Consider the following 26,392-nt stretch of genomic DNA (forward strand, 5'->3'; position numbering starts at 1 on the left):
CTCTTTCCCATATCCTTTGATTTCCTCTTAATACCATATACATGTAAAATACAGCTATTCATTATTTTTAAAGTTGATAACCCTATTTTTAAAACTTCACAGAAATTACAGTGATAATATTTATCAATCAGGGTCTTTTTAATATTTCCAGTTCCTTGCACTTCAAAACCAGAATCGTGTAGTGTTTTTAATGAAATATTCCAAATCCCCATTAAAAACACCAAAAATGTCATATTTAATTTTTACTGCTTTGCAATGGAAACTGGGCATACTGTGAATAGATTTTAGGTACACAATGTACTTTTCTTATGGAAAAATTATTTGGTGAGGCTGTGTTGCAAAGTACCATTTAAAAGAAAGGTGAATTTAGGCTGCTGGAAGGAAAAAATGGGCTCCAGCCCTTTCCTGCAATGAGGAGGTTTTGATTTCATTAGCGACTTGTCCTCCAGGCAAGTGCCATCTCGGTCAGTGGCCGGGTCATCTGGTCACTAACACCAGCATGTGCTCTCCAGTCACCATAATTCATGATCCACTCACAAGGTCTTCCATCAAATATACTGAAGTGCGTAGTTTATCCCAGCAATGCTTATAATATTATGAGAAGTCAGAGGCAGGGTTAAATTTCCTTTGGAAGTTATTTCTGAAGAATTGTTATCTTGAAATATTCTAGTTCTACTTCCTAGTAGCAACTTCTATTTAAATCCTATAAGTGCACTCCATTAAGACAATGTCCGACGCTCTCCCCCAAAGCTTTCATACTAAGTATCGCTGACGCACATGGATGGTTGTACCATGGAAAGCTTCTACATTTGCCAAAATGCTTGCAGACAGCACCTTCCAGGTGGAAATGCATGGTTGATTCAATTAGCAAAGCTCATGCTGTTCATTTGCCTGTTACACTGAGCTGACTTTGGTGAGATGTCTACTTTAAACATCAGCTCTATTTCTGCTTTCTTCACTATTGCTTATGAGTGGTCCAGAGTTGTGTGTGTGTGTATGTGTGCATGTGTGTGTAAATGACAATAGTGTAACTTTTCAAGAATGTAGCAATTCATTTGACAAAGCATGAGCAGAATCTTTCTGAATGCTTTATGTTCACATCATTCCATTGCGTGCATCTGTGCTTGAAGCACCAGGGGCTGGAAGTTGGACAACATCTGTTCCACAGGCACCAGCAAGATTCCCAAGTCAGGCTTTCTATCAAATTAAATCTGATAAATTGCTTCTTGACTAACCTACCAGAAAAGTTGATGGTAGCTTTCTTGAGTAAACATAGAGGCCTTTGAACTGGTAATATATAGGTATAGATGATATAGATCTAGATATATAGAGATAGAGAGAGAGAGAGAGATGATATAGATATTCCCATGATTTCCCTTCTCTCCCTATAATCAGTGCCTTCCAAAGAGGAGAGAGAGATGATATAGAGATTCCCATGAATGCTCTTCTCTCCCTATAATCAGTGCCTTCCAAAGAAGATGTTTTGGATAGAAGATCTGTATCAAAGTAAATTTCCTCAGAAATGAAATATAAATGATTGCTCCAAGCAAGATAAAATTCAGTCATTGTTACAGAATACTTTTGCAAGAAAGCACATCTTATAATACCACAAGACTAATGTCTAAAGGAAAAAAATCCATATTCTTTAAAAATTGATCATAAAATTTACCCAAATAAGTGGGTGAGTTGTACCAAAATGGGACATCTTTCAGCTCACAGCCCCTACTTTCCTCATCCTGCACACAAACATCTTAATGTTTTGTGAGCCATGAACTCTTCAGCAGTCTGGTGAAGCCTATGAACCACTCCTCAGGATAATAGTTATAAACGTAGGACAGTAGGTGGCATAGTGGTTAAGGCAGTGGACTCCCACATGGCCGATCTGGTTTGAATCCAAACCAGCAGTTCAAATTCACTCCAGGTGCATGGATATGCATGCCCAGAATCCTGAGAGGCTAGTGGAGGAGAGGGGATTGTGGTATGGCCATCCTCCTGAGGGGTGATTTCTTGCTTTCTTTCTATGTAATTACAAAACAAAACCCTTTTCTAAAATTATATTATCAAAATTTAAAAATAAATTTATGATATAGAAATGCATGTACTCAGGCCAGCAGGTGTCTTACTGGTTAAGGCACTGGACCCCCATGTGGCCTACTGCAACTTGAGTCCTGTACCCAGCAGCTTAAAACTCACACTGGGTGCATGTACATGCATGCCCAAAATCCCTAGAAGAGAATGGAGGAGAAAAGACTGTAGCATGGCCATCCTCCCCCAGGGGGTGATTTCTAACTTTCTGTCCCTCTGTCTCTCCAGTGAGCACATGCACCCTATAGCAAAATCTCTTCAAAAAAAGAGACAGGAAGAAAAGGAAAGAAAGAGGAAAGAAGAGGGGACCAGCAATTAGCATAATGGCTATGTCGCTGGATTCCCACGTAGTCGACCGCGGTTTGAGTCCCAAACCCGGTGGCTTGAACTCACGCCGGGTGCATGTGCGTGCGTGCCCAAGATCCCAAGAGGAGAATGGAGGAGAAGGGATTGCAGCGTGGCCATCCCCCCTGGGGGGTGATTTCTCGCTTTCTATCTCTCTTTCTCTCTCTGTCTGTCTGGCAAGTGCACGCGTCCTATAGCAAAAGCCTCTTCAAAAAAAAAAGAGAAAGAAAAAAAGAAAGAAAGAGGAAGGAAGGAAAGAAGTAAGAAAAAGATGCTCTTCTATAATGCATTAAAAAAAAAATAGACCCATTCATTCTCTGTCATATGACTGCTAAGAGTACTCCACAGGCTGGGACTACATGGGAAGCCCAGGATCAAGTCCTGGTCAAACCTAAAAGGTGCATCTATAATCCAGCATTGTGAGAAGGCTGAGGAAAGATCACCTGCTGGAGGCTGGCCAGGGAAACAGAGAGACCTTGTCTAGAAAAGAGCCAGGTGTAGTGACACTCACCTATGGCCCCAACAGGGAGGCTAAGGCAGGAGGATCATGCTGCAGGGAGACCCTGAAATAAATAAATAAATAAATAAATAAATAAATAAATAAATCACCATAGCAGTGAGTCCAGTAAGAACTATATTTTTGAAATAATGATGAGCAAAATCAATATTCAAGATGAAACAATCATGGTTTCATCTAGTTATAAAATGGGATATAGAAATATTTGTAATTTCTCTGAATAACAAAGTCACAAGTAGTGCTAATGCCATTGTAATTTGTTGCCATGGTTAGGAAAAAGACATAATTCTTTTCCCATCCATGCTCACAACTTCCTAAATTATATTCAGATCCATTGGAGGTCTATCAGCCCACGTCTGAGACCCTGAGTCCGGTGACTCTTGCTACTCCTCCCAGCTGTACTTGACCCCTAGAGAGGTGCAGCAGGGGAAAGGAACAGGCACCAGCACCCTTCATGTGCACACAATGACGTCAGTACAGCCACAGTCCAACCTCAGCCCTGCCCCATGTCCCTGGCAAGAAGCCCAGTATCTGAAGTGTCCCCTCAGAGGGGTCACTCTGCGTCAGCTTTCTCCAGCCAGGAATCAGTCCCTGGCAATACTACCAAGAATTAATTCTTACTAATTCATAGCAGAATATGTTCGTTCTTCTCCATGATGTCTTACGCCAGGATCAAAAGTGATCTTCAAATATCATTTATGCTTATTTACCGAAATTTTACATGCTTGGTCTGCACTGTCCTCAGGAAACATGTTTCATAAATCTACTTACTTCCTTCGGTAAAAGTCCTCCATGTCTCCAACTGGACTTTGTTCCCAAGATTGAAGTCCACATTTCTGCATGGATGTCTGAAAGCAGATGCGTCATCTGCTGCCCCAAATCGGTTTGTCCTCCGACTTCCTTGACTACTCTCTCTGACTTGCTCGGAGCATCACCATTACTGGAAACCAGACTTTCCAGCCCTTACCTCCTTCCCAGACTTCACTTCCCAATCTACAGCCGCCCTCCAGTCAGCCTTTCCGCTCCAATCTCATGGCCGCCACATTAGTTTACATTCTAACCTGGGTTACCATCATCATGGCCCCTGCTCTCACTGCTCAGGGCCTTTACCCACTGCTGCTAACTTAGTTGTCCTGGAGGGCAAACTCCCAATTTTAGTACCCTGTTCAAAAATCTTCAGTGGATCCCCACTGTCTTCTGAACTATAGGTCCTGTTCTACAAGCCTCTCCCGACATAGCCCCAGACACCCAATTTAACTACCTGGTTTTTTAAATTTTTTTAAGGTTTTTGCGATAGGGTATGTGTGCTTGTCAGAGAGGAAAGAGACAGAGAGATAGTAAGAGGGAAAGTGAAAAATCCCCCCCCCCACCAGGGGGAATAGCCATGGTGCAAGCGATTTTCTTCCAGTCTCCTTCTGAAATTTTGGGCATACACACATATGTACCCAACAGGATTTTCAAGCCACCATGTCTGGGACTCAAACCATGGTTTGTTATATGGGAGTCCGGTGCCTTACCACGACCCCACCTGCTGACCCCTTAGCTACCTGTTTTACCCTGTGTTCCAAACTCAATTTCTTTTGTTCCATGAATCAGAAAGCAAGTATTTTGTCCCACTTATTTTCAGGCCTTGCTGCCTTTTTCATACTATACTCGCCTGGAGTATGTTTCTCCAGAAACTTCTTTTGTTGAAATCCTACTCTTTCTTTAGAGACCATCTGGTACCAGCAGGTAGCATGGTGGTACCAGATGGTACCAGAGGCTGGACTCCCACATAGCTGACCAAAGTTCAAGTCCCAGACCTGGTGGCTTGCTTTCTCACTTTCCCTTTCTCTCTCTCTCTCTCTTTCTCTCTCTCTCTCTCTCTCTCTCTCTCGTCAAATTAAAAAAATAATAATAATAAATACAATAAAAAGAATTATTTTTAAAATAAAAAAAGATCATCTGAAGCACTAATATTTTCCCTTTATTGGAAAACTTTCTTGACAAGCTCTTACCTTTCCCAAATGAAAGAATGCGCCCCACTTTCAGCCTTTGCAGGATTTTTCAGGATTTACCTGTCTCCACCTTTCATTAAGATCCAGTATGTTTGCCTTGCCCACCTCATTACATTTCTAATTCCTAAGGGGAGGGCATGTTTTAATTTGTCCTTAGTGCTTGACATAGTATCTTTTTATCATGCATATTCAATACATGTTTTGCACTGAACTGAAATTATTTCAATGCAAAAAAATGGATATGCGGGAATGGCTTGTCTTTTTCTTCTCATGTATTGCAGAATAGGCTAGCTTGTGGGAACTCACAAACTCTTTTTATTATTATTATTAATTAGTAAATTCTAGTGATATTATGCTTGCATCTGACCTTCATCAACACAGTCTCATGGACTAGAATGCTCCTTTTCTCCAAACTTTGTCCTAATCGACTCCAGCTGGGCTTTCAGGGCTCAGTATGGTTGGCATTTTCTCCAGGAAGCCTTCGCTAACCCAGGTCTGACTTCGTGGGCATGCAACCTATGCAGTTGCATGGAGCCCTGTCATCACCATCTGGAAATTCTTAATGATTTTTAATAAAGAGCCCCACATTTTAATTTTGCATTTGATTCCACAGATTTAGCAGCCAGTCCTGCCTAAGCCATCCTCTCCCATATGCTCCTGTCATCTCCCGTATTTTCCCTATTGTTGCAATTATCCCTCAGAGTTTCAATTTTCTGTTTACATCTTTTTACTCCTTGTATGCTTCAAAAATCTTTAAACTCTTTGAAGGCAAAACAAATAAAAGAATTGATCTTATTTATTATTATCTTCCTATGGCTCAGCCTAGCATTATATACTTAATATTTGCTGATTCAATAAATGGGTAAATGGTTAATGAATAAAGGAATGAATAGGAACCAGCAGTTAGCGTAATGGCTATGTTGCTGGACTCCCACATAGTCAACCGCAGTTCGAGTCCCGGACCTGGTGGCTTAAACTCACACTGAGCGCGTGGGTGTGCGTGCCCAAGGTCCCGAGAGGAGAATGGAGGAAAAGGGATTGCAGTGTGACATCCCCCCTGGGGGGTGATTTATCGCTTTTTATCTCTCTGTCTCTCTCTGTCTGTCTGGCGAGCGCACACGCCCTATAGCAAAAACCTCTCCAAAAGAAAAAAAAAGGAATGAATAAAGAAATTAATAAATAAGTGAATGTGTTATCCCTTCTGTAACACTTTTGATGGCCAGAGGGATAAAAATCTTTGGTTTGTAATCTTCAGATGGGCCCCTATAGTAATAGTAGTCTCATTAGAAAGGGGTGTAGGGACAGCCAATGGCATGGTGGATCAATCCCACATGGCCAACTGCATGGTTTGAGTTCTGGACTAACAGTTTGAAAAACATGCCAGTGCATGTGTCTGTGTGCCCCAAATGCCAAGAAGAGAATGAGAAGAGACTATGGACATGACCATCCCCCACGGGAAGTGCTTTCTCACTTTCCCTCTCTCTGTCTCTCTCTGGCGAGCACACATGCCCTATAATAAATTGGAACAAAAAAGAAAAAAGAGAAAGGAGTGCAATATTAACTCAAAGAAGAAAAGTGGCTAAGGAGTGACATGAAGGGAAAAGATTAAGCAGCACCAAAATATGAACAAAGAAGAAACTATCAGAAAGATTTGTTTTTAGCCTAAACATAGAGATCATGAAGCTACCATTAGATACTCTTGGAGGGAGAAGGTATCTTAGTCATTAAATAGTCCCCTGCTCACTTTTCCTTATGTTTTCTATAAGCTTGGACTTGGTAGGGAAGGGACATATCCAGATGCCACTCAACAGAGGGAAAAATCTGTCACTGTCCTTTGATATCGCATCATCTTCCCAGCTACCTTTTACAGATTCCTGACTCATTTTCTCAATAGTTGTTTGGGGGTCGAGTAGGTGCATCGGATTTTTATCACTAGTTTATAATTTCTAATCTATTAGGGCCAATTTAAAATACAGTGCAATATCCTGAATCATTAGATGCAAGAGCCGAGGTATGATGATCCTTAGGAACATTGTGTATGAGGCTTTTTTCACCAGTGGACTCCTCCTCCGTGGAGACTTCTTACATTGGAAACAGCAACTATATCTCCCAGTCAGAGGATGGGGAATAAACTCCAAAAGTCTCATTAAGCCAAAAATGTTACCACCATTCTTCTCCGTGCATGTTCTTCTGCTAATATTGTATGGAGGCTTAGCCTACACAGATAGTACTTGTACCCACTTTCTGCTTCACAGTCTTGGATGAGTTCAAAAATATTCTTTGGGACCAGCAGTTGTCATAATGGCTATGTTGCTGGACTCCCAAGTAGTTGACTGTGGTTCAAGTCCTGGACCCAGTGGCTTAAATGCGTGCCAGACACGTGTACATGTGTCCCCAGGATCCCAAGAGGAGAATGGAGGAGAAGGGGTTGTGGCATGGCCATCCCCCCGGGGAGTGATTTCTCACTTTCTTTCTCTCTGTCTGTCTCTTTCTGGCAAACGTATTTGCCCTCTAGCAAAAACCTCTCCCCACCGCAAAAAAAAAAAAGGGGGGGGGGGATGTGTGTATATATATATATATATATATTTTCTTATTCTCAGTTTTCATATCTGTTAAATGGGGACAGTGATATTTCTGGTCTATACGTTTGTGAGGATAATATGGGAGAATGCACATAAAAAGACTTAACACAACATACAGCTCATTATTATCAGCTCAGAACATAGGCAGTATGAGATTCCACTCCATTTCTATGTTGAGATAGAAATAAATGGTATCAGTCAGGGGTCAGTGTGCTTTTCTCTAAAGGTTCAGAGAGTAAATATTTAGTTTTGTGGACAATACAGTCTCTGTGGAAACTACTCAGTTCTTCAGTCACAGTATGAAGGCAGCCATAGATGATACATAAACAAATGAGTATGGTTATGTGCCAATAAAACTTTGTTTACAAAAACAGGCAATAGAGACCAAATTTGTTCTCCACGTCATAATTAGCTCAATCCCTGAGGCTCTTGGGAGCTCTCAGTCAAGTGTGGTTACCCCCTAGGGGGTGATTTCTTGCATTCTGTATCTGTCTTTCTGGCAAGTGCATGTGCCCTGTAACAAAACCTCTAAAAAAAAAAAATCATAGTAAATAAAATTTAATAAATAATTTTAAAACATAATAATGAATAAATAAATAAATAAATAAAAAGTGTATAAGAATTTTCAGGGCAGGCAGGGAGTAGGCAGAGATATTTCCACCTCCACATGGAAGAATGCAGACATTGATGTTTTAAGGATGTTTATTGGTGTGGATTTCCCAGAGATAAATATAGGGAAAAATATAGCCTAGAGCAAATAACTTGGGGGGGGGCTATTCCTTTAAATTTTGCATTTCAACATAAATAACTTTGAAACAGAACCTTTCCTTTTATTAGACATTTTCCTGGGAGCTTGGCTCCCTCTCGATCCTGGAGGTCTGCTCCCACTCTGGTTCCTGTCCTAATGGTACAAATACACAGAGCTGAGAGGTCCCTTCTCTAGCGTTTTGACTGGATGGAAATGGAAAGAGCACGGGAATCTTTTTAATGTAAAGGAATGACAAATGAGAACCCACGAGCAATATCAGACTCTGAAAATGAGCCAGAGGTTTGCTAACAACCACTGAGATCACTTGATGGTTTATGGAAGCTGCCGAACAGGCAGATTCTGCTTCTTTGCAATGGGAGTGCTACAGCATGTGCCCCCCAGATAAGAGAACAAGAATACACTGCCTGGGCCTTCCTTGGCATCCCTGCCTGGAAAAGGACTTGTGAGGAAAATTCACAGACTCGTAGAGTGAACATTTAAATATAGCACGGCACACACAAAAACCCAGATATGCAACCTGCTCTTTGATAACGTGGCAAAGGAGTCCCGTTTACATGAGTTAGCATATTATATGTTGGTATTCAAAATGCTTAGTACCTTCCAGGGTTTTACAATTTAACCTATGCCAATTCAAATGGGTCTGGTGCTTTACTTATTAGAAACAAGAAATTAAGTCTGTAATGATATGGCAAAATTCTTATCAGATTTCTCTTTTTTGTTGTTGTTGTTTTACAGTTTTCTCCTTGTCTTTGGTTGCTTGATTTTGTCAGTATTTTCTACCATCCCTGAACACGCAAAATTGGCCTCAAGTTGCCTCTTGATTCTGGTAAGTGAAACATAAATGAACAACAATGTACATAGAATTTATGGAAACAAGAACTGTCTGTAATATTTCTGCTATGCATTTTATCCTCTGAAAAGTTCTATCTAGAAAAAAAGAGAGAGAGAGTTGCTGTACAACATAAACATTTCAGAAAATTACTGAAGCATTTGCCCACCAAGTTAACCTTTAGTCAATCCTCAGGAACATGCAGAAATAGTGAGGATTGCTATTACATAATTGCATAGCAGTATCTTATGCTATAATTATATCATAAATAGAAGGCAATATTTAAAAGTAGTTTTAATTATGTTTATCTATGATAATAAACTTTTAAGAAAAATCAATGTCCTTGAGGTATCTCACATTGCTAAAGGCTGCAGGGTCAAGAGCATTTTCCAGTAACTGCTGTTTGGCAGTAGCTAAGTATAATTGGCCAAGAACGATGAGAATATGGCACCTCGTAAGAAAACAGAAGGTTCCTTCATGCTCTTTTCAACCACAGACTGCAATACAAGTTTAGCTGCTAATGCAGTTACCTGGTGAGAAATTCTGCAGTTTGCTCTGTTTCCATTATGCTGTCAATTCTCAGCCATACGGAATAGCTCGATTCACTTTAAAATGAAAAAAGACCCCAAGATATTTTAGTCTGAATTATTCTGGGCCTTTTAAGCTCTTATACTTTCTATTACAACTAAAGTATAGCACTGCATACTCAGATCACATCTGATTGAAAATTTGGCTCATTTACATCCATTTTGACCCATTCAATCTAAAATTATTAGACTTGACAGTCTCAAAACTGTCTGAGTAAGCTACAAACTGAAACAGCTCACTTTTGTAAAGCCTAGTGGAATACAGAGAAACGGGGCAGAGGGTAGGGGTTTATGTGCCCTAATAAACACAGATTGGTTATATGCAGTAACAGCATTTTGCATGAAAAAATCGTTCTTATCATGAAGATGTTTCCACTCATACAACCTGAGAGGAGGGTGGATTCCCTTCCTGCATTTGCCATCAGATGGCCAGTTTATGCTTGAGGTTGCCAAGACACCACCAACTCCATCAGTCCAATGTCGAGGAGAAATCATATTTGAGTCTGGAACAAATCTATTCCAATTTATTTCCATAAAAATTGTGCTCAGCTGTATATTGCTAATGTTAAGATTACTCTTTCAAAGCCCATGGTAGAGAACAGATAGACGGAAAAGTACATCAGGGAGTTGTTCCATTTGCAAGGTTCCATTTGAGTAGCAAGTGGCCTTGTAGCCAGGTCTACCCTTTTGATAATAACAAATCATCTGAATCCAAGGTCTAAGGCAAAGCTGGCTTTTAGGTCCACATGCAGAACAACCAGAAATCTTTTTTTGATAATATAAATCTGATTTTTAGATTGGGAACATGAAAAAATGGATCTACTATATGACCAATGATAGACAGAGAGAGAGATTTTTTTTTTTGAGAGGTTTTTGCTACAGGGCGTGTGTGCTTGCCAGACAGACAGAGAGAGACAGAGAGACAGAAAGCGAGAAATCGCTTTCTGCTGGTCCTGAGAGAGAGATTTTAGAGAGTTTTTTTATATCAATGATATATATCAAGAACATATTCATTAGGATTAAAGCATTTTATTCATAAGTAGGTCAACATGCTAAATGTTAAGTTTACATCCTTCTAATCTCTGAATTATAAATTCAGTCATCACTAATGTGTTTCTTAGTAGTCCGAAGAAACTCATGGAATCACAAAGCTTAAAACTGATCAGTATCTTGGGACCAGCAGTTAGCATAATGGCTATGTCGCTGGACTCCCACATAGACAACTGCGGTTTGCGTCCCGGACCTGGTGGCTTAAAACTCACGCCAGGCACGTGTGCGTGCGTGCCCAAGATCCCGAGAGGAGAATGGAGGAGAAGGGATTGTGGCGTGGCCATCCCCTCTGGGGGGTGATTTCTCGCTTTCTGTCTCTCTGTCTCTGTCTGGCAAGCGTACGCGCCCTATGGCAAAAACCTCTCCACAAAAAAAAAAAATGATCAGTATCTTGACTTTGAAAACATGAGCAGTGAACAATTGATCGGAATCTAGTCATTAGAGTGCATTTTGGTAAATAAAATGAAGACATTTGTCAGTCTTGAATGCCTTTGGATTTCACAAAGGAAAAGGAACCCCTTTTAAAAAAAAAAAAAAAAACAGAAAGGAGCCTCTTTGTGCAACGAAGTGTGGAACAATGTAGTGCTGCAGATAGATATTCTCAGGAAGCTGCTGCAACAACTTTCCATAGGAAGAGGATTTGTTAATACCTCTATTTATGTGCTACAGTGATACATCATCAAAGTGTGTGTTTTAATAACCAAAGCATTTTCTTAACATCTACCTGGAAATATGCAGGTTGTGTTGCGCAGCTAAGATTTATTGATGTTTTTCCTCACCAGCATTTTCTCTAAAAACTGAATTTTATTTGGAAAAAAAAAAGAAAAGTCAAATACAGGCCCAGCCCTATAGCCTCGTGATTAAGGGAGCTAGCTCCCACATGACCAATGCAGTTCAAGTCATAGCCCAGATGCTTGAGAAACACACCAGCCATATGTACATGTGTCTCAAAATCCTGACAGGATGGAGAAATCCAAAAGGGATTGTAAACGAAGAAGGGGTTGTGGCATAACCACGCCCCATTGGGGATGCCTTTCTCCCTCACTCTCTCTCTGTCTCTCCATCTCTAGTGAATGCACGTGCCCTCTGGCAATAAAAGAAAAAACATTAAGCATAGTTTTGTGTTCTTCTTTTTCTTTGCTAGAAATTAATAAATTGGAGAGTCATGTACATTTAAATTCCTTTTCACAATGAGTTAACATAGAATCCCATAATACAATAATTCAATCCATTGTAGAATATTGGAAGAAGCCATGCGAAATCTTAATGATTTAGGGAATTTCTTATTTATTATCTTTTAACATGTGTGTTTGAGACAGTTAAACTGATTTCAAAGTCTATCTTCTGAGCAGCTAATCTAATAGAATTCATAGAATACAAGTCTGTCTCACAGTGACTTTTGTTCCCAAGATGGAGCATATCTAGTCAATTACCATCCAAATAGGAATAATTTTAAAATATTTATCAATTTTACATGAATATCACTTTTATACACTTTTGGTGTACAAATACAACACTAGAGGAATGAATTTAGAATTACAGGTATATCACATGGCACGACTGTATTTTTTTATAACTCTACTCCTTTCGGGTTTTTTATTGCTTTAAAATATGGTCAGAAAAGGGACCAGCAGTTAGCGTAATGACTATGTCGCTGGACTCCCACGTAGTCGACCATGGTTCGAGTCCCGGATCCGGCGGCTTAAACTCATGCTGGGCGCGTGTGCGTACGTGCCCAAGATCCCAAGAGGAGAATGGAGGAGAAGGGATTTTGGTGTGGCCGTCCCCCCTGGGGGGTGATTTCTCACTTTCTATCTCTCTGTCTCTCTCTGTCTTTCTGACGAGTGCACGCGCCCTATAGCAAAAACCTCTCCAAAAAAAAAAAAAGTTCAGAAATGTATCTATATTCTAAGTTTAATTCTGATAAGGAGCATACCACAAACCCATGTGGCTAGTGGACAAGCTTCCCAGAGTCCTCTTTGCTCTCACTCTTTTGCACTAATTGTTTCTTCGAGGGTACCGACATGTTGCAAATAGGACATTTGGACATTGTCTTGCTCACTTTCCAGGAGCCCCATAAAGACTGCAACTCTCCTTTCCACACCCAAAAGAGGAGAGTCCGTCCCATCATTCTTATCCAGAATTTCTCTGCTACTGTTACTTTGTAATCTTGTAGGTTGGTAAACTTGCCTCTGTTATAAGCCAAATGAGTACCTGTGATACTTTGCTTATTCATTCTTTTCAGTTATTAACTGAAGTTTCTATATACCAGGTTTCCTTATTTATCTTAACAAAAGCAATAGCACATAGACTTAAGAATGTGATATATTAGGTTGCCTGGAAAGTCATGAGGTATTTTTTCTATGTTTTTCTGTGCAAAAATGCATCATGACTTTCCCAACAACCCAATAGACTTCGTACTCCAACACCAGGAGTTCAAATTCCAATTATACCACTTTTTAGAAAAGTGATTTGAGCAAGTACTCCTTTGTGTCTTAGTTTTCTCACCTGTTAAAAGAAGTTAGAAGATTGAGACAAGAAGTCCTTTTAAAGCTGAGAAGCCATTTTAAAGCTGAAGTGTGTCCTGGTGTGTTCAGGGAAGCTAGGCTCTAATCTCCATCTTCTAGACTCCCGAAATACTCAGACAAGGTAGGGTAACCTCTGTCCTCTCTCTGAAGTCTCTGTCAGACATTTCCATGAATTCTACTATACTGTCTATGGATGATAAGGATTGTTCTTTTCCCTTAGAGGAGAGACATTTTCTTGGTTTCTCATGTTTCTTATGCCTCTATGGTTGTTTCTGCTCATTTTTGGACAAAAATCTCTCCTCCACAGTGCTTGTCTGAATATTGCAGGAGTCTAGGAGATGAGTTTAGAGTATAGCTTCCCTGAACACACCAGGACACACCTCAGCTTTAAAATGGCTTCCTGTCTGAATATTTTCATAAATGTAACTTTTAAAAATAGGCAAAAAAGGAAAATGTGGCTAGGAGGATTCTGGGAAGATGGTTGAGTAGGAAACACCAGGAATCAATCTCCCACACCAGATAACAATCGCACTGGCAGAACCTGATATAACTATTTTGGAATTCCATCGTTTCTGGAATGCTTACATTTCCCAGGGGAGGGTTTGGACAGTAAACGGCAGTTAATTTTGGCCAACTTCAGGTCTTAGTACAATAGAACCTACCCAACCCCAACCCCTGACCCCACTGAAGACAGCTATGTACATTTTCCAGGAGACACCTGCACACAGCCTGTGGGAGCCAAGGAAGGTGGAAGGTCCCTGTTCTCCAAGTATTAGAGATTTGTGCTCTGATCACTGATTGCTGCTTCTTCTGATCACAGAGATGCATACAAAGAGGTGGCAGTCATTGCTGTTGCACCTCTCCCATTGTTTTTTATAAGCTCTCCCTCCAGTTGAAGAGATTTCCAAGAGAGTTAAAGGGATCCTCCCCCCATTCTTCATTTTTCTTTTCCCCTTTTTTGGAAAAAAAAAAAGGTATAATTATGTAATTATTTTCTTTTGTGTATAAATTCAAATTATAATTTCGTAACATTAGGATGTTAATGTAATTCTCCAATAACCACAAAAAATAGCTATGGAATATACACCAAAGAAAATGGAAAAGAGCTTAAACATTTCGCTACAAAAAGTCAACTAAGCACAAAAGAAGACAGGAATGCAGGAAATTAGAGACATGAAAGTTATAAGGCATATAAAAAAAACAAATAATGAAATGGCATAATTAAATACCTCCTTATCAATAATTACTTTAAAAGGAAATGAATTATAGTTTCTAATAAAGACAAAGACTGGCAGAATGGATAAAAATGCATTTAAGCCAGCAGATGGCGTAGAGAGGCTAAGGTAGTTGGATCCCACAGGGCCTACTGGATCCAGCAGCTTGAAAAGCACTTGAGGCACACCTGTGTGCATGTCCAAAGAGAGAGAGAGAATGGAAGAGAAGTGATTGTGATATGGCTGTCCCCTGAGGGGCTGCTTTCTCATTTTCCCTCCTTCTCTTTCTCTACCTTTGTCTCTGTTGAGCACATGCCCTCTATAGGAAGAATAAACAAGCAAACAAACATGATGCAACAATTCACTGACTACTAGAGACTCATTTTAGGCCTAAAGACACAAAGAGATTAAAAGTGAATGGATGGAAGAGAGATTCCAAGCAAATAATAACCAAACGGGAGCAGGAGTGGCTATATTAATATCAGACCAAATAGACTTCCAGTAAAAAAAGGTAATAAGAGACAAACAAAGATATTAAATATTTATAAAAGATTCAATACAACAAGAAGAAAGAATAATCAAAAAACATTTATGCATCTACTAACAAACCACAAAATGCATGAAGCAAAACTGACATAATTTAAGGGAGAAATAGGCAGTCTGTAAGAGTAGTTGGAGACCTCAATACTCCATTCTCAATCATGGATAAAGCAAACACACAGAAGTAAGAAAATAGATGACTTCCCACAATACAATACAATACAATACAATACAATACAAAAGATGTAACAGACCCATAAAGAATGTTCCACCCAAGAACAATAGCATACATATTCTTCTCAAGTGCATCAGGGACATTTTCCAGGATAGAGCATAGGTTAAGCCACAAATTAAGTTTCAATTGATTTAAGAAGATAAATATCATACAAAGTATCTTCTCTGACCACAACAGGATGAAATTTTTAAAAATCAATAACAGAAATAAATCTAGAATTCACAAATTTGTGGAAATTAAACAATACACTCTTAAACAACCAGTGGATCAAAGAAGTCACAGGGGAAATTAGAGAATGCTTAGAGATGGATGAAAATGAAAATACAACCTTTTAAAATTTATGAGACACAGTGAATGCAGTGGTAAAGGTGAGATTTATAGCTATAAATGCTCACATAAAAAGAAAAAAAAGATCTCAAATCAACAATCTAACTTTAAAACTTAAGAACTAGAAAAGACTTAAGCAACAAACTGAACCCAAAATGAGATTTAGCCGGCAGTAGTAAAGAAATCATAATGGCTAAAATAGAGATAAATGAAATAGAGACTAGAAAAACAATAAAGATAATCAATGAAACCAAAAGTTAGTTATTTTAAAATATCAACAACATTAATAACATTTAGTTAAATTGACTAAGAAAAAGAGAAGTTTCAAATTAATAAAATGAGAAATGAAAGTGGGAACATTATTATAAATTCTATGAAAATAAAAAAGATTATGAGAGAGTTCTGTGAACAATTATATGCCAACAAATTAGATAACCTAGGTAAAATGGACAAATTCCTAAAAACACAAAACCTAGTAAGACTAAATCATGAAGAAATAGAAAATCTGAATAGACCTTTAACTAGAAAGGAAATTGAATCAGGCTCCAAAATGATGGTTTTATTGGTAAATTCTATCCAACATTGTAAATAGAACTAATACCAAATCTTCTCAAGCTTTTTTAAAATATTGAAGAGGTAAGAATATAAAAATGCATGAAGCAAAACTGACATAATTTAAGGGAGAAATAGGCAGTCTGTAAGAGTAGTTGGAGACCTCAATACTCCATTCTCAATCATGGATAAAGCAAACACACAGAAGTAAGAAAATAGATGACTTCCCACAATACAATACAATACAATACAATACAATACAAAAGATGTAACAGACCCATAAAGAATGTTCCACCCAAGAACAATAGCATACATATTCTTCTCAAGTGCATCAGGGACATTTTCCAGGATAGAGCATAGGCTAAGCCACAAATTAAGTTTCAATTGATTTAAGAAGATAAATATCATACAAAGTATCTTCTCTGACCACAACAGGATGAAATTTTTAAAAATCAATAACAGAAATAAATCTGGAATTCACAAATTTGTGGAAATTAAACAATACACTCTTAAACAACCAGTGGATCAAAGAAGTCACAGGGGAAATTAGAGAATGCTTAGAGATGGATGAAAATGAAAATACAACCTTTTAAAATTTATGAGACACAGTGAATGCAGTGGTAAAGGTGAGATTTATAGCTATAAATGCTCACATAAAAAGAAAAAAAAGATCTCAAATCAACAATCTAACTTTAAAACTTAAGAACTAGAAAAGACTTAAGCAACAAACTGAACCCAAAATGAGATTTAGCCGGCAGTAGTAAAGAAATCATAATGGCTAAAATAGAGATAAATGAAATAGAGACTAGAAAAACAATAAAGATAATCAATGAAACCAAAAGTTAGTTATTTTAAAATATCAACAACATTAATAACATTTAGTTAAATTGACTAAGAAAAAGAGAAGTTTCAAATTAATAAAATGAGAAATGAAAGTGGGAACATTATTATAAATTCTATGAAAATAAAAAAGATTATGAGAGAGTTCTGTGAACAATTATATGCCAACAAATTAGATAACCTAGGTAAAATGGACAAATTCCTAAAAACACAAAACCTAGTAAGACTAAATCATGAAGAAATAGAAAATCTGAATAGACCTTTAACTAGAAAGGAAATTGAATCAGGCTCCAAAATGATGGTTTTATTGGTAAATTCTATCCAACATTGTAAATAGAACTAATACCAAATCTTCTCAAGCTTTTTTAAAATATTGAAGAGGTAAGAATATTTCCTAACTGATTCCATAGGGGAAGCAATACCTTCATGTCAAGGCCAAAGACATCACAAGAAAAGAAAACCAGGCCAACATCCTTCATAAACATTGTGGTAAAAATCACCAACAAAGTACTATTAATACTAAGCCTTGGGACCAGCAGATGGCATAATGGTAACATTGCTGGATTCCCACATAGTCAACTGCAGTTCTAGTCCTGGACCCAGCAGTTTAAAGTCATACTGGCCCTGTGTGCATGCATGCCCTAGATCCTGAGAGGAGAATGGAGGAAAAGGGATTGTGGCATGACCATCCCCTCTGCAGGGTGATTTCTCACTTTCTGTCTCTCTGTCTTTGTCTTTCCAGTGAGAACATGTGCCCTTATAGCAAAAACTTCACTAAAAAAAAAAAAAAAAAAAAAAAAACTAAACCAAATTTAACAGCATATGAAAAGGATTATATACCAGAACTAAAAGTAATTTATTCCTGGGATGGAAAGATAACTCAACATATAAAAAAAATCAATCAATGTAGGACCACCTTGTGGTGTGATGGTTAAGTCACTGGATCCCACATGGCTGACTTGGTGATACAAGTCCTAGATCTGGCAGCCTGAAAGATATGCTAGACATGCCCAAAATCCCAACAAGAGGGAAAAAATGGAGAAAGGGTTGCAGCATGACAATCCCTCATAAAGGATGCTCTCTCTTTCCCCACCCTCAGACCCCCACCCCATCTCTCTCTGGTGAGCACATGTGCCCTCTGCCAAAAACTTAAAAAAAGAGAATCAATGTATAATAATGCACTACATTAACAAAATGAAGGGGAAAAGCACATGATCATCTTGACTGACGCACAGAAGGTATTTTATTATACAGAATTCAACATCCTTTGATGATAAAAACATTCAACAAAGTAGAAATAGAAAGAAATCACTTCAGCATAACAAAAGACAAGCATTAAAACCGCATAGCCAATACTAGATGGTGAAAGACTAAAAGCTTTTCCTCTGACATCAAGAACAAGGCAAGATTGCCTGCTTTCACCAGTCCTTTGTAACAGTATTAGAAGGTCTAGCTAGAGGAAGTAGGCAAGTAAATGAAATAAAAATTAAGGCTGGACAGTGGTTCAATGGTAAAACATGATATTCTGTGAGACTGATTAACATGGGAAAGTGATCAGTTCAAGGCCAGAAGCATCCCTAAGTACACCAGGCGCATGTGTGCCCATGTTTCAAGCTGGCCAAGGCTGGGGGTGGAGCATCACAAGACCCTGTTGTGGGGTGCTATATCTCTCTTTCTTTCTCTCTCTCTCCTCTTCTTTCTCTCTCATTCATGAAGTAAATAGACTTAAGAAAATCCATATTGAAAAGAAGTAAAATAATCTCTGTTCACAGATATAATCTTATATGTAGAAAATCCTAAAGACCATAAAAAACTCTATAAAAGATAAATAAATTCAGCAAAGTAGCAGGATATGAAGTCAACACAAGAAATCACTGACATATTTATACAGTAGTATTGAAATATCTGAAAAATAAATTAGGAAAACAATTTTATTTACAATAGCATCAAGAAGAACTAAATACTTAGGAATTAATTTAACCAAGGAAGTGAAAAATTTGTACAATGACAACTACCAAAACTGCTGAAAGAAAATAAGACGTAAATAAGTGGGAGTACATTCCCTGTCCACGATTTTGAAGACTTAATATTGTTGAGATTTCAGTACTACCCAATGTGATCTACAGATTCAATGCAATCCCTATCAAAATTCCCATGACTTTATTTTGTAAAAATAAAAACACTCATTCTAAAATTTCTGTGACCTTTTAAGGGACCCCTAAATAGCCAAAACAATTTTTAAAAAGAAGAACCTAGGGGCTGATAGGTGGAACGGTGGTTAAGAACACTGAAGAACTCTCACATGGCTGACAGTCCTGGACCTGGTGCCTTTCTTTATCACTTTCTCTCTCTCTCTCTATCTCTCTCCCTCTCTGGTCAGATTTAAAAAAAAAAAAAGTAAATAAATAAATTAAATAATTATTTTTAAAAAGAAAAAGAAGAAGAACATAGATAGAGGACTCATAAATCCTGATTTCAAAACTTACTCAAAACTACAATAATCAAAGCAGTATAGTACTGCCATGAAGACAGACATGTCAACCAATGGAATAGAATAGAGAGACCAGAAATAAACTCTCACATTACTTATGCTAAAGTAATTTTTTACAAAGGTCCCAAGACCATTCAAAGAGAAAGGACATCTTTTATAAGTGGTTCTGGAAAAATTGGATATCCTAATGCAAAAAAATAAAAATAAATAAAATTGAAACCTTACCTAACACCACAGACTCATAAATCCTGATTACAAAACTTACTCAAAACTACAATAATCAAAGCAGTATAGTACTGCCATGAAGACAGACATGTCAACCAATGGTATAGAATAGAGAGACCAGAAATAAACTCTCACATTACTTATGCTAAAGTAATTTTTTACAAAGGTCCCAAGACCATTCAAAGAGAAAGGACATCTTTTATAAGTGGTTCTGGAAAAATTGGATATCCTAATGCAAAAAAATAAAAATAAATAAAATTGAAACCTTACCTAACACCACACACAAAAATTAACTCAACACATATCTAAAACCTAAATATAAGACCTAAAATTATCAAAATCTTGGTAGAAAATATAGGGCTGTGTTCATGACACTGGGCTTGCCAATAATTTCTAGGATATGATACGAAAAGTACAAGCAACATATGAAAAAAATAGATTCAAGTTTATAAAAATTTTAAAATTTTGTGGATTAAAAGACAATAACAACAGAGTAAAAGGTCAACTCACAGAATGAGAAAAAATATTTGTAAACCATACATATGCTTAAAGATTATCATCGAGGATATATATAGAAGTACTTAAACTAAACAACAAAAAGCAACCTGATTAAAGAATGGACAAATGGCTTGAGCAGATATATCTCCAAAGAATTCAGATAGCCATAAGCACATAAAAATATGTTCAATGTCACTAAGGATGTACAAATAAAATTACAATGAGATTCAACATCACATCCATTAGGATGACTACTATCAAAACAATTAAAAATATGGCCCAGCCTGATAGCACAGTTGGTAGCAAACTAGACTGCACTGCTGGCTGACTACACGTTCAGATTCCCAGGTAGGCTTGGAAACATGCTGGTGGGTGCACGCATGTCATGATTCTGAAGAGCTGGAGAGCTGGACAAAAAGAATCACAGGATGATGAGACCCTGATGAGGGCTCTCTCTCCCCTCACTTTCTCTTTGTGTGCACACACACTCTCTATCATAAATAAAACAAATACACTTTAAGAAAATGAATGTTGGAGGGCCCAGCAGTTAGCGTAATGGCTATGTTGCTGGACTCCCATGTAGTCGACCGTGGTTTGAGTCTCAGACCTGGCAGCTTAAACTCACACAGAGCGCGTGTGCGTGTCTGCCCAAGATCCTGAGAGAAGAATGAAGGAGAAGGGATTGCAGCATGACCATACCCCTCGGGGGGGTGATTTCTCGCTTTCTGTCTCTCTGTCTCTCTCTCTGTCTTTTTGGCAAGCGCACGTGCCCTGTAGCAAAAACCTCTCAAAAAACAATTTTTTTAAGAAAATAAATATTGGCAAAGAAAAAATTAGATCCCTTGTACATTACTGATGAGAATTTCAGCCACTGTAGAAAACAATATGGCAGCTCCTCAAAAAATTAAAACTATAAGTACTATATGATATAGTGATTTCACTTCTGGATATATACCCAAAGGAACTGAAAGCAGGTCTGAGAAAATGTTTCTACACTCATATTCACAGTAGCATTATTCACAATAATTAAAAACATCCCGTGTCCATGGATAGATGAATGAGTAAGCAATGTGTGGCATATACACACACACAATAAAATATTTACCTTTTAAAACTAAGGAAAATTTTACATACACTAGTGAGTCATCTCAAAAGTCATGACATATTTTTCTATGCAAAAATGCATCATGACTTTTCTGACAACCCAATACAACCTAGATTAACCTTGAAGACATTATGCTAAGTGATGTAAGACAGTCACAAAAAGAGAAAGACCGTGATTCCACTTATGTGAAATACTTAGAAGAGTCAAAAATCAGAGACAGAGTAGAATGCTAATTGATGGAGGCTGGGTGAAATGGAGAATGAGGAATTATTATTTAATATGTATAGAGTTTCAGTTTTACAAGATGAAACACATTATGGAGATGGATGGTGGTAATGATTGAGATTGTAAATGTATTTAATACCACTGAACTGTACTTAAAAATGATTAAGGCGTAAATTTTATATCATGTTTATTTTATCACAATAAATATTAGGAAAAAATTTTAATTTGATGAAATTAAAAATTAACGAAAACATGGATAATAATACAGCCTACATTATAAGATTGTTGTGAAGATCAGATAAATTCAAGTTATTAGAACTGGGGCTAGCACAGAGAAAACTCTTGGAAAGTTATCAAAATATTATCACTGGCTCTTCCATGCATAATGTTGACCTAATAGGAGCAAGTGGTTAAATGAACTGTGGAATATTTCATAGTACTACATCTGAAAAGAAATTACACTCTTATAATGGAGAACAATATCTTTTAGGAGGGTTTACCCACTACCATCAAACACTGTTAATTATGGCAGCTTGCTACATAAATGTATTCTTCTAACTAAAAGTGACTCAATGGTACACATTCAGCATTTGACATGTGTTAACAATAACCACTTATTTCTGGTGACTAATGAAACAGATTTTGTTGTTGCAGCTTCTCAGTAAATACATGATGCTCATGGCTTTGTAAGTTCTCTCAGTGTCTACATCTGCTGAGTAGAGCATTGGGTGGGATAATTCCAGAAGTAATAGAGTTGCTTGCTCTGCCCTCACACTGAGGAAAAAGAATGTACAAACTCAAGAAGCTCTATGAGGCTATGTCCAGCTTCCTAGAACAGTTAAAAGCTGGTGTTCATTTTTCATATTTTATAAATTCACCAAAACAAAAATAGCTAGCTTTTTTAAGTAGCTTTCATTTATTAGGCTCATTGAGTTATTTAAAAATTAAATTTTTTTAAATTGCAATATAATTATGGCTCCCTCACCCCCACTTTACTAAATGATGAAATAAGTGATGCGAGATAACATACCAAATACAAAACAGAACCAAGAGTCCAACCTAGGTCCGGCTGACAAAGCCTAAGCTCTCTTCAGGGCAACCAGCTACCTCTCATTCTCTTTCTCTTTCAAAGCTGACAAGTAGACCTACCAAAATGTGTTTACCACCACCCAGGGATTCTCTAACAGACATCTGAGGCTTCCTTTTGGTTCCTTCCATGCCAAGTGATGGTTGCAACACTTGTACTTAGGATAAATTATTTTCTTTTTACATAAAGAGTTCCACTTATAGAGTTATCACAATTAGGTATATCCATTCAGATACTAGAAGTTCTTTGTATTGGGAATTTCAAATACTATCTTGTTAGCAATCAATAGGTTGATCCATGGGTATATAGTCAGGTGTAAAGTTCCATCTTCTAGTCTCAGCTCACTTTGTTAAAAGCAAGTATCATGCAGTTAAAGTAAGCTTTCCTATTTCTGGCTTAGATTATTATGGAGAGTTTTGCTTTGATTTGTTTTGATTTAATTAGCCTGGGATTGTATGTTTTAACATAACACTTCCTTCCTTTTTATTTATTTATTTTTGTTTAAATTATTTCGCCATAGGACATATTCCCGCACTCAGAGAGAGACTGAAGGAGGGAATATGAGAAATGACCACCCCACCCCCCTGGAGGTGGTGACCACATCGCAATCCCTTCTCTGTTCTCCTCTCAGAATTTTGAGCAAGTGCACACACATGCCTGGAATGATTTTCAAGCTACCAGTCCAGGACTCAAACTGCAGTTGGCCATGTGGGAGTCCAATGCCTTAACCACACACCACCTGCTGCCCACCCACTTTCTTAGAGATACTATTCTAAGTGCATTTTATCTCTACTAGATCACTTTTTGCCTTCCAGATTAATTTTGAAATATTTGTTTTAGACCTTTAAATATGAATTGTTTGTGACATCAAAAATAAACCATCTTGGGAACCAGCAGTTAGCGTAATGGCTATGTCGCTGAACTCCCACGTAGTCGACCGCGGTTCGTGTCCCGGACCCGGTGGCTTGAAACTCACGCCGGGCGCATGTGTGTGCGTGCCCAAGATCCCGAGAGGAGAATGGAGGAGAAGGGATTGTGGCGTGACCATCCCCCCTGGGGGGTGATTTCTTGCTTTCTGTCTCTATGTCTCTCTCTGTCTGTCTGGCGAGCGCATGCGCCCTACAGTGAAAATCTCTCAAAAAAAAAAAATTAAAAAAAATAAACCATCTTGGGGCCAACAGATAATGTAGTGGTCCACTGGATTCCTATATGTCTGACCATGGTTCAAGTCCTGGACCCAGAGGCTTGAAACTCATATGCGTGCATGCCCAAAACCCCAAGAGGAAAATGAAGGAGAAGGGACTGTGGCATGGCCAACCCCTCTGGGGGATGGTTTCTCACTTTCTCTCTCTCTGTCTCTCTGTCTATCCAGCAAGTCACACTACCTATAGCAAAAACCTCTCTAAAACAAACCAAAAAGACAACCTCTATCTTTTATGAGGCAAATATTTGCAAAAACTTTCTTGAAGGCAACCATTTCCAAAATTGCCCACCAATAAGCAGTAAAAGGAATGCCACTATCAATTTTAGCCAGGAAGAGATTGTCTCAGCCTCTGTGCTCCTCTACATTTGTGCTATGTTAGAAAAACTCCAGAGAACAAAAGGATTGTACTAAGCAGCTGGATGAATATCGAAACACATGGTCAAATATCCAGATTTCCCCAAACATCTGGCGGTTTGATACCTTCTAGATATACATATGGATAGTCACTGGTTATACTCGTGTAGCAAAGCAAACGTGAGTTTTCTACCTCCTTGCACAGTGAATCAGTTGCTACAATGTTTACAAATCCAATTTAGGCAGTCTAATTATATCTTAAATGCACTGCTGGAGCTTACTATTTAAAGAAAATCTGTAATGAACCCCTTTGTAAAGTGAAGAATCCCCTTGAAAAGCTATTAACAACTGCATAATTAATCTTCAATACACGTTTATTTTCTTTTTTTAACGTAGGTGCATGTGACCTTTTTAAATTGCAGTACAACTATCCACTGTATCATGGTATTGAAGCATTAGAGGAGATGTTGCTATTTCCCACCCATCAGTATTGGGGGAGAGGGGTATCAGCCACCCACACATTTACCAGTCCCTGCAATACAGAGAAATTCACATGAATCTTGGTGTATTTTATGGAGAGTGAGAATTACATTTGTCTTTACATTTAACTTTCTTGGTATTAAACACTGTAAGAGAAAATAACAGAGGGTAAGGATAAGAATCTATTCAAGAGTATTAAATCTTATGTTTGTCATGAAAGTGACAGAATATGAGATATTGAGCAATCAGATATGAGGAATGAGTGATTCTTCTTTAGGTTTATCACATCCCTATAATTTACTGCAGAAAGCTCTCAGAATATCCCAATGAATATTGAAAACTGCAATTATTTTCCTTTGCTTTTCTTTCATCAAGGAAAATGCAAATAAACTTTAAAATGATTCATGGAGACTAACGACCCTCATCAATCTGAAGACTGAAAAGAAAAAGTAGTTAAACACCTACACTGAATCTTAACTGAGGGATAATAATACAGTAAGTTGCCCTGTGAGAACTATTTCAGTATTAGAGGAAAGAGTTGTTCTATTAAAGATAATGAAACCATGCCTGAAAAAATATCATTTTTTCTATCTATAATTAAGAAAATAAAGAACTTTCTGGTGTAAGCATTGATGTCTAACCAAGTGGTCCATTCTATGTACCACAGAACTTCTCTGTACAATTTTGTTCAGAGATTTGACAAGCAGACCAGAAGACATCCTTAGAGTTATCAGTAAACCACACTCAAACAGGTCCACACCTTGCTTATCTCCTGTGTCCTTTTTTTTTTCTTTTTGAGAGTTTTTTGTTTTTTGTTTTGTTTTGTTTTGTTTTGTTTTTTTTGCTATAGGGTGCGTGTGCTCGCCAGATAGACAGAGAGAGAGAGAGATAGAAAGCAAGAAATCACCCCCCGGGGGGATGGCCACACTGCAATCCCTTCTCCTCTATTCTCCTCTCGGGATCTTGGACACTCACGCACTTGTGCCCAGCGTGAGTTTAAGCCACCGGGTCCAGGACTCCAACCACAGTCGACTACATGAGAGTACAGTGACATAACCATTATGCTAACTGCTGGTCCCTCTCCTGTGTCATTTTGAGACCCACAAAAAATATATTCAACTAAAAGAAGGGAAAAAAAAATTTTTAATGGTATGGTAAATCTTACAGGTTTGCTAGAAAAATCACAGAATCAAGATAGTTGACAACAGAAGGAAGAACATCCTTTCTTTACTGTCTGTGCTTTGATAATTCCCAGTATTTGACATTTGGGTCAAACACTTCTTCAAATAATCTGTCTCTTTCCTTTAACTTCCCTCAGTATTATTTACTTGATGTTGTATCTTCTCTGCCTTTTATTCCACAAGATTTATGCAGTTCCCAATATGGGAAAGACATTCTAAATATTAGAAGCTGAGGATATAGCAATGAACAAAACAAGTGGAATCTCTGTCCTTGCTGAGCTCACAATTTTTGTATTTTATTGCTAGAGAACACACACTCTCTCAAGAGAGAAAGATAAAAGAACCCCACAGTGGGGCGTGGTCATGCCACAATCCTTTTGCTTCTGCTTCTCCATCCCATCAGTGTTTTAGGCACACACATATATGCAGTTTCACTCACATGTTTTTCAAGCTGCCGGGGCTAGGATTTGAACTATAATCAGCCACATGGGATCTAGTTCCCTTAACTGCTGAGCTGCAGAGCCAGCCCTGAATTCACATCTTTT

At 38.0% G+C, this 26,392-nt stretch overlaps 1 protein-coding gene across 1 annotated transcript in view; it reads left to right on the forward strand.

Moving 5' to 3' along the window:
* The first annotated feature begins 3,412 nt into the window (after positions 1–3,412).
* KCNQ5 (potassium voltage-gated channel subfamily Q member 5) overlaps positions 3,413–26,392 on the forward strand; it is a 221,007-nt gene continuing 198,027 nt past the window's right edge. The window contains exons 1-2 of the mRNA XM_006168334.2: positions 3,413–3,509; positions 9,000–9,121. Of these exons, the coding sequence (XP_006168396.1) occupies positions 3,413–3,509; positions 9,000–9,121 (219 nt within the window). The remainder of the gene's footprint in view (positions 3,510–8,999; positions 9,122–26,392) is intronic.

This window comes from Tupaia chinensis, unplaced genomic scaffold (assembly GCF_000334495.1).
Source record: "Tupaia chinensis unplaced genomic scaffold, TupChi_1.0 Scaffold145685_1, whole genome shotgun sequence".
Taxonomy (NCBI): domain Eukaryota; kingdom Metazoa; phylum Chordata; class Mammalia; order Scandentia; family Tupaiidae; genus Tupaia; species Tupaia belangeri.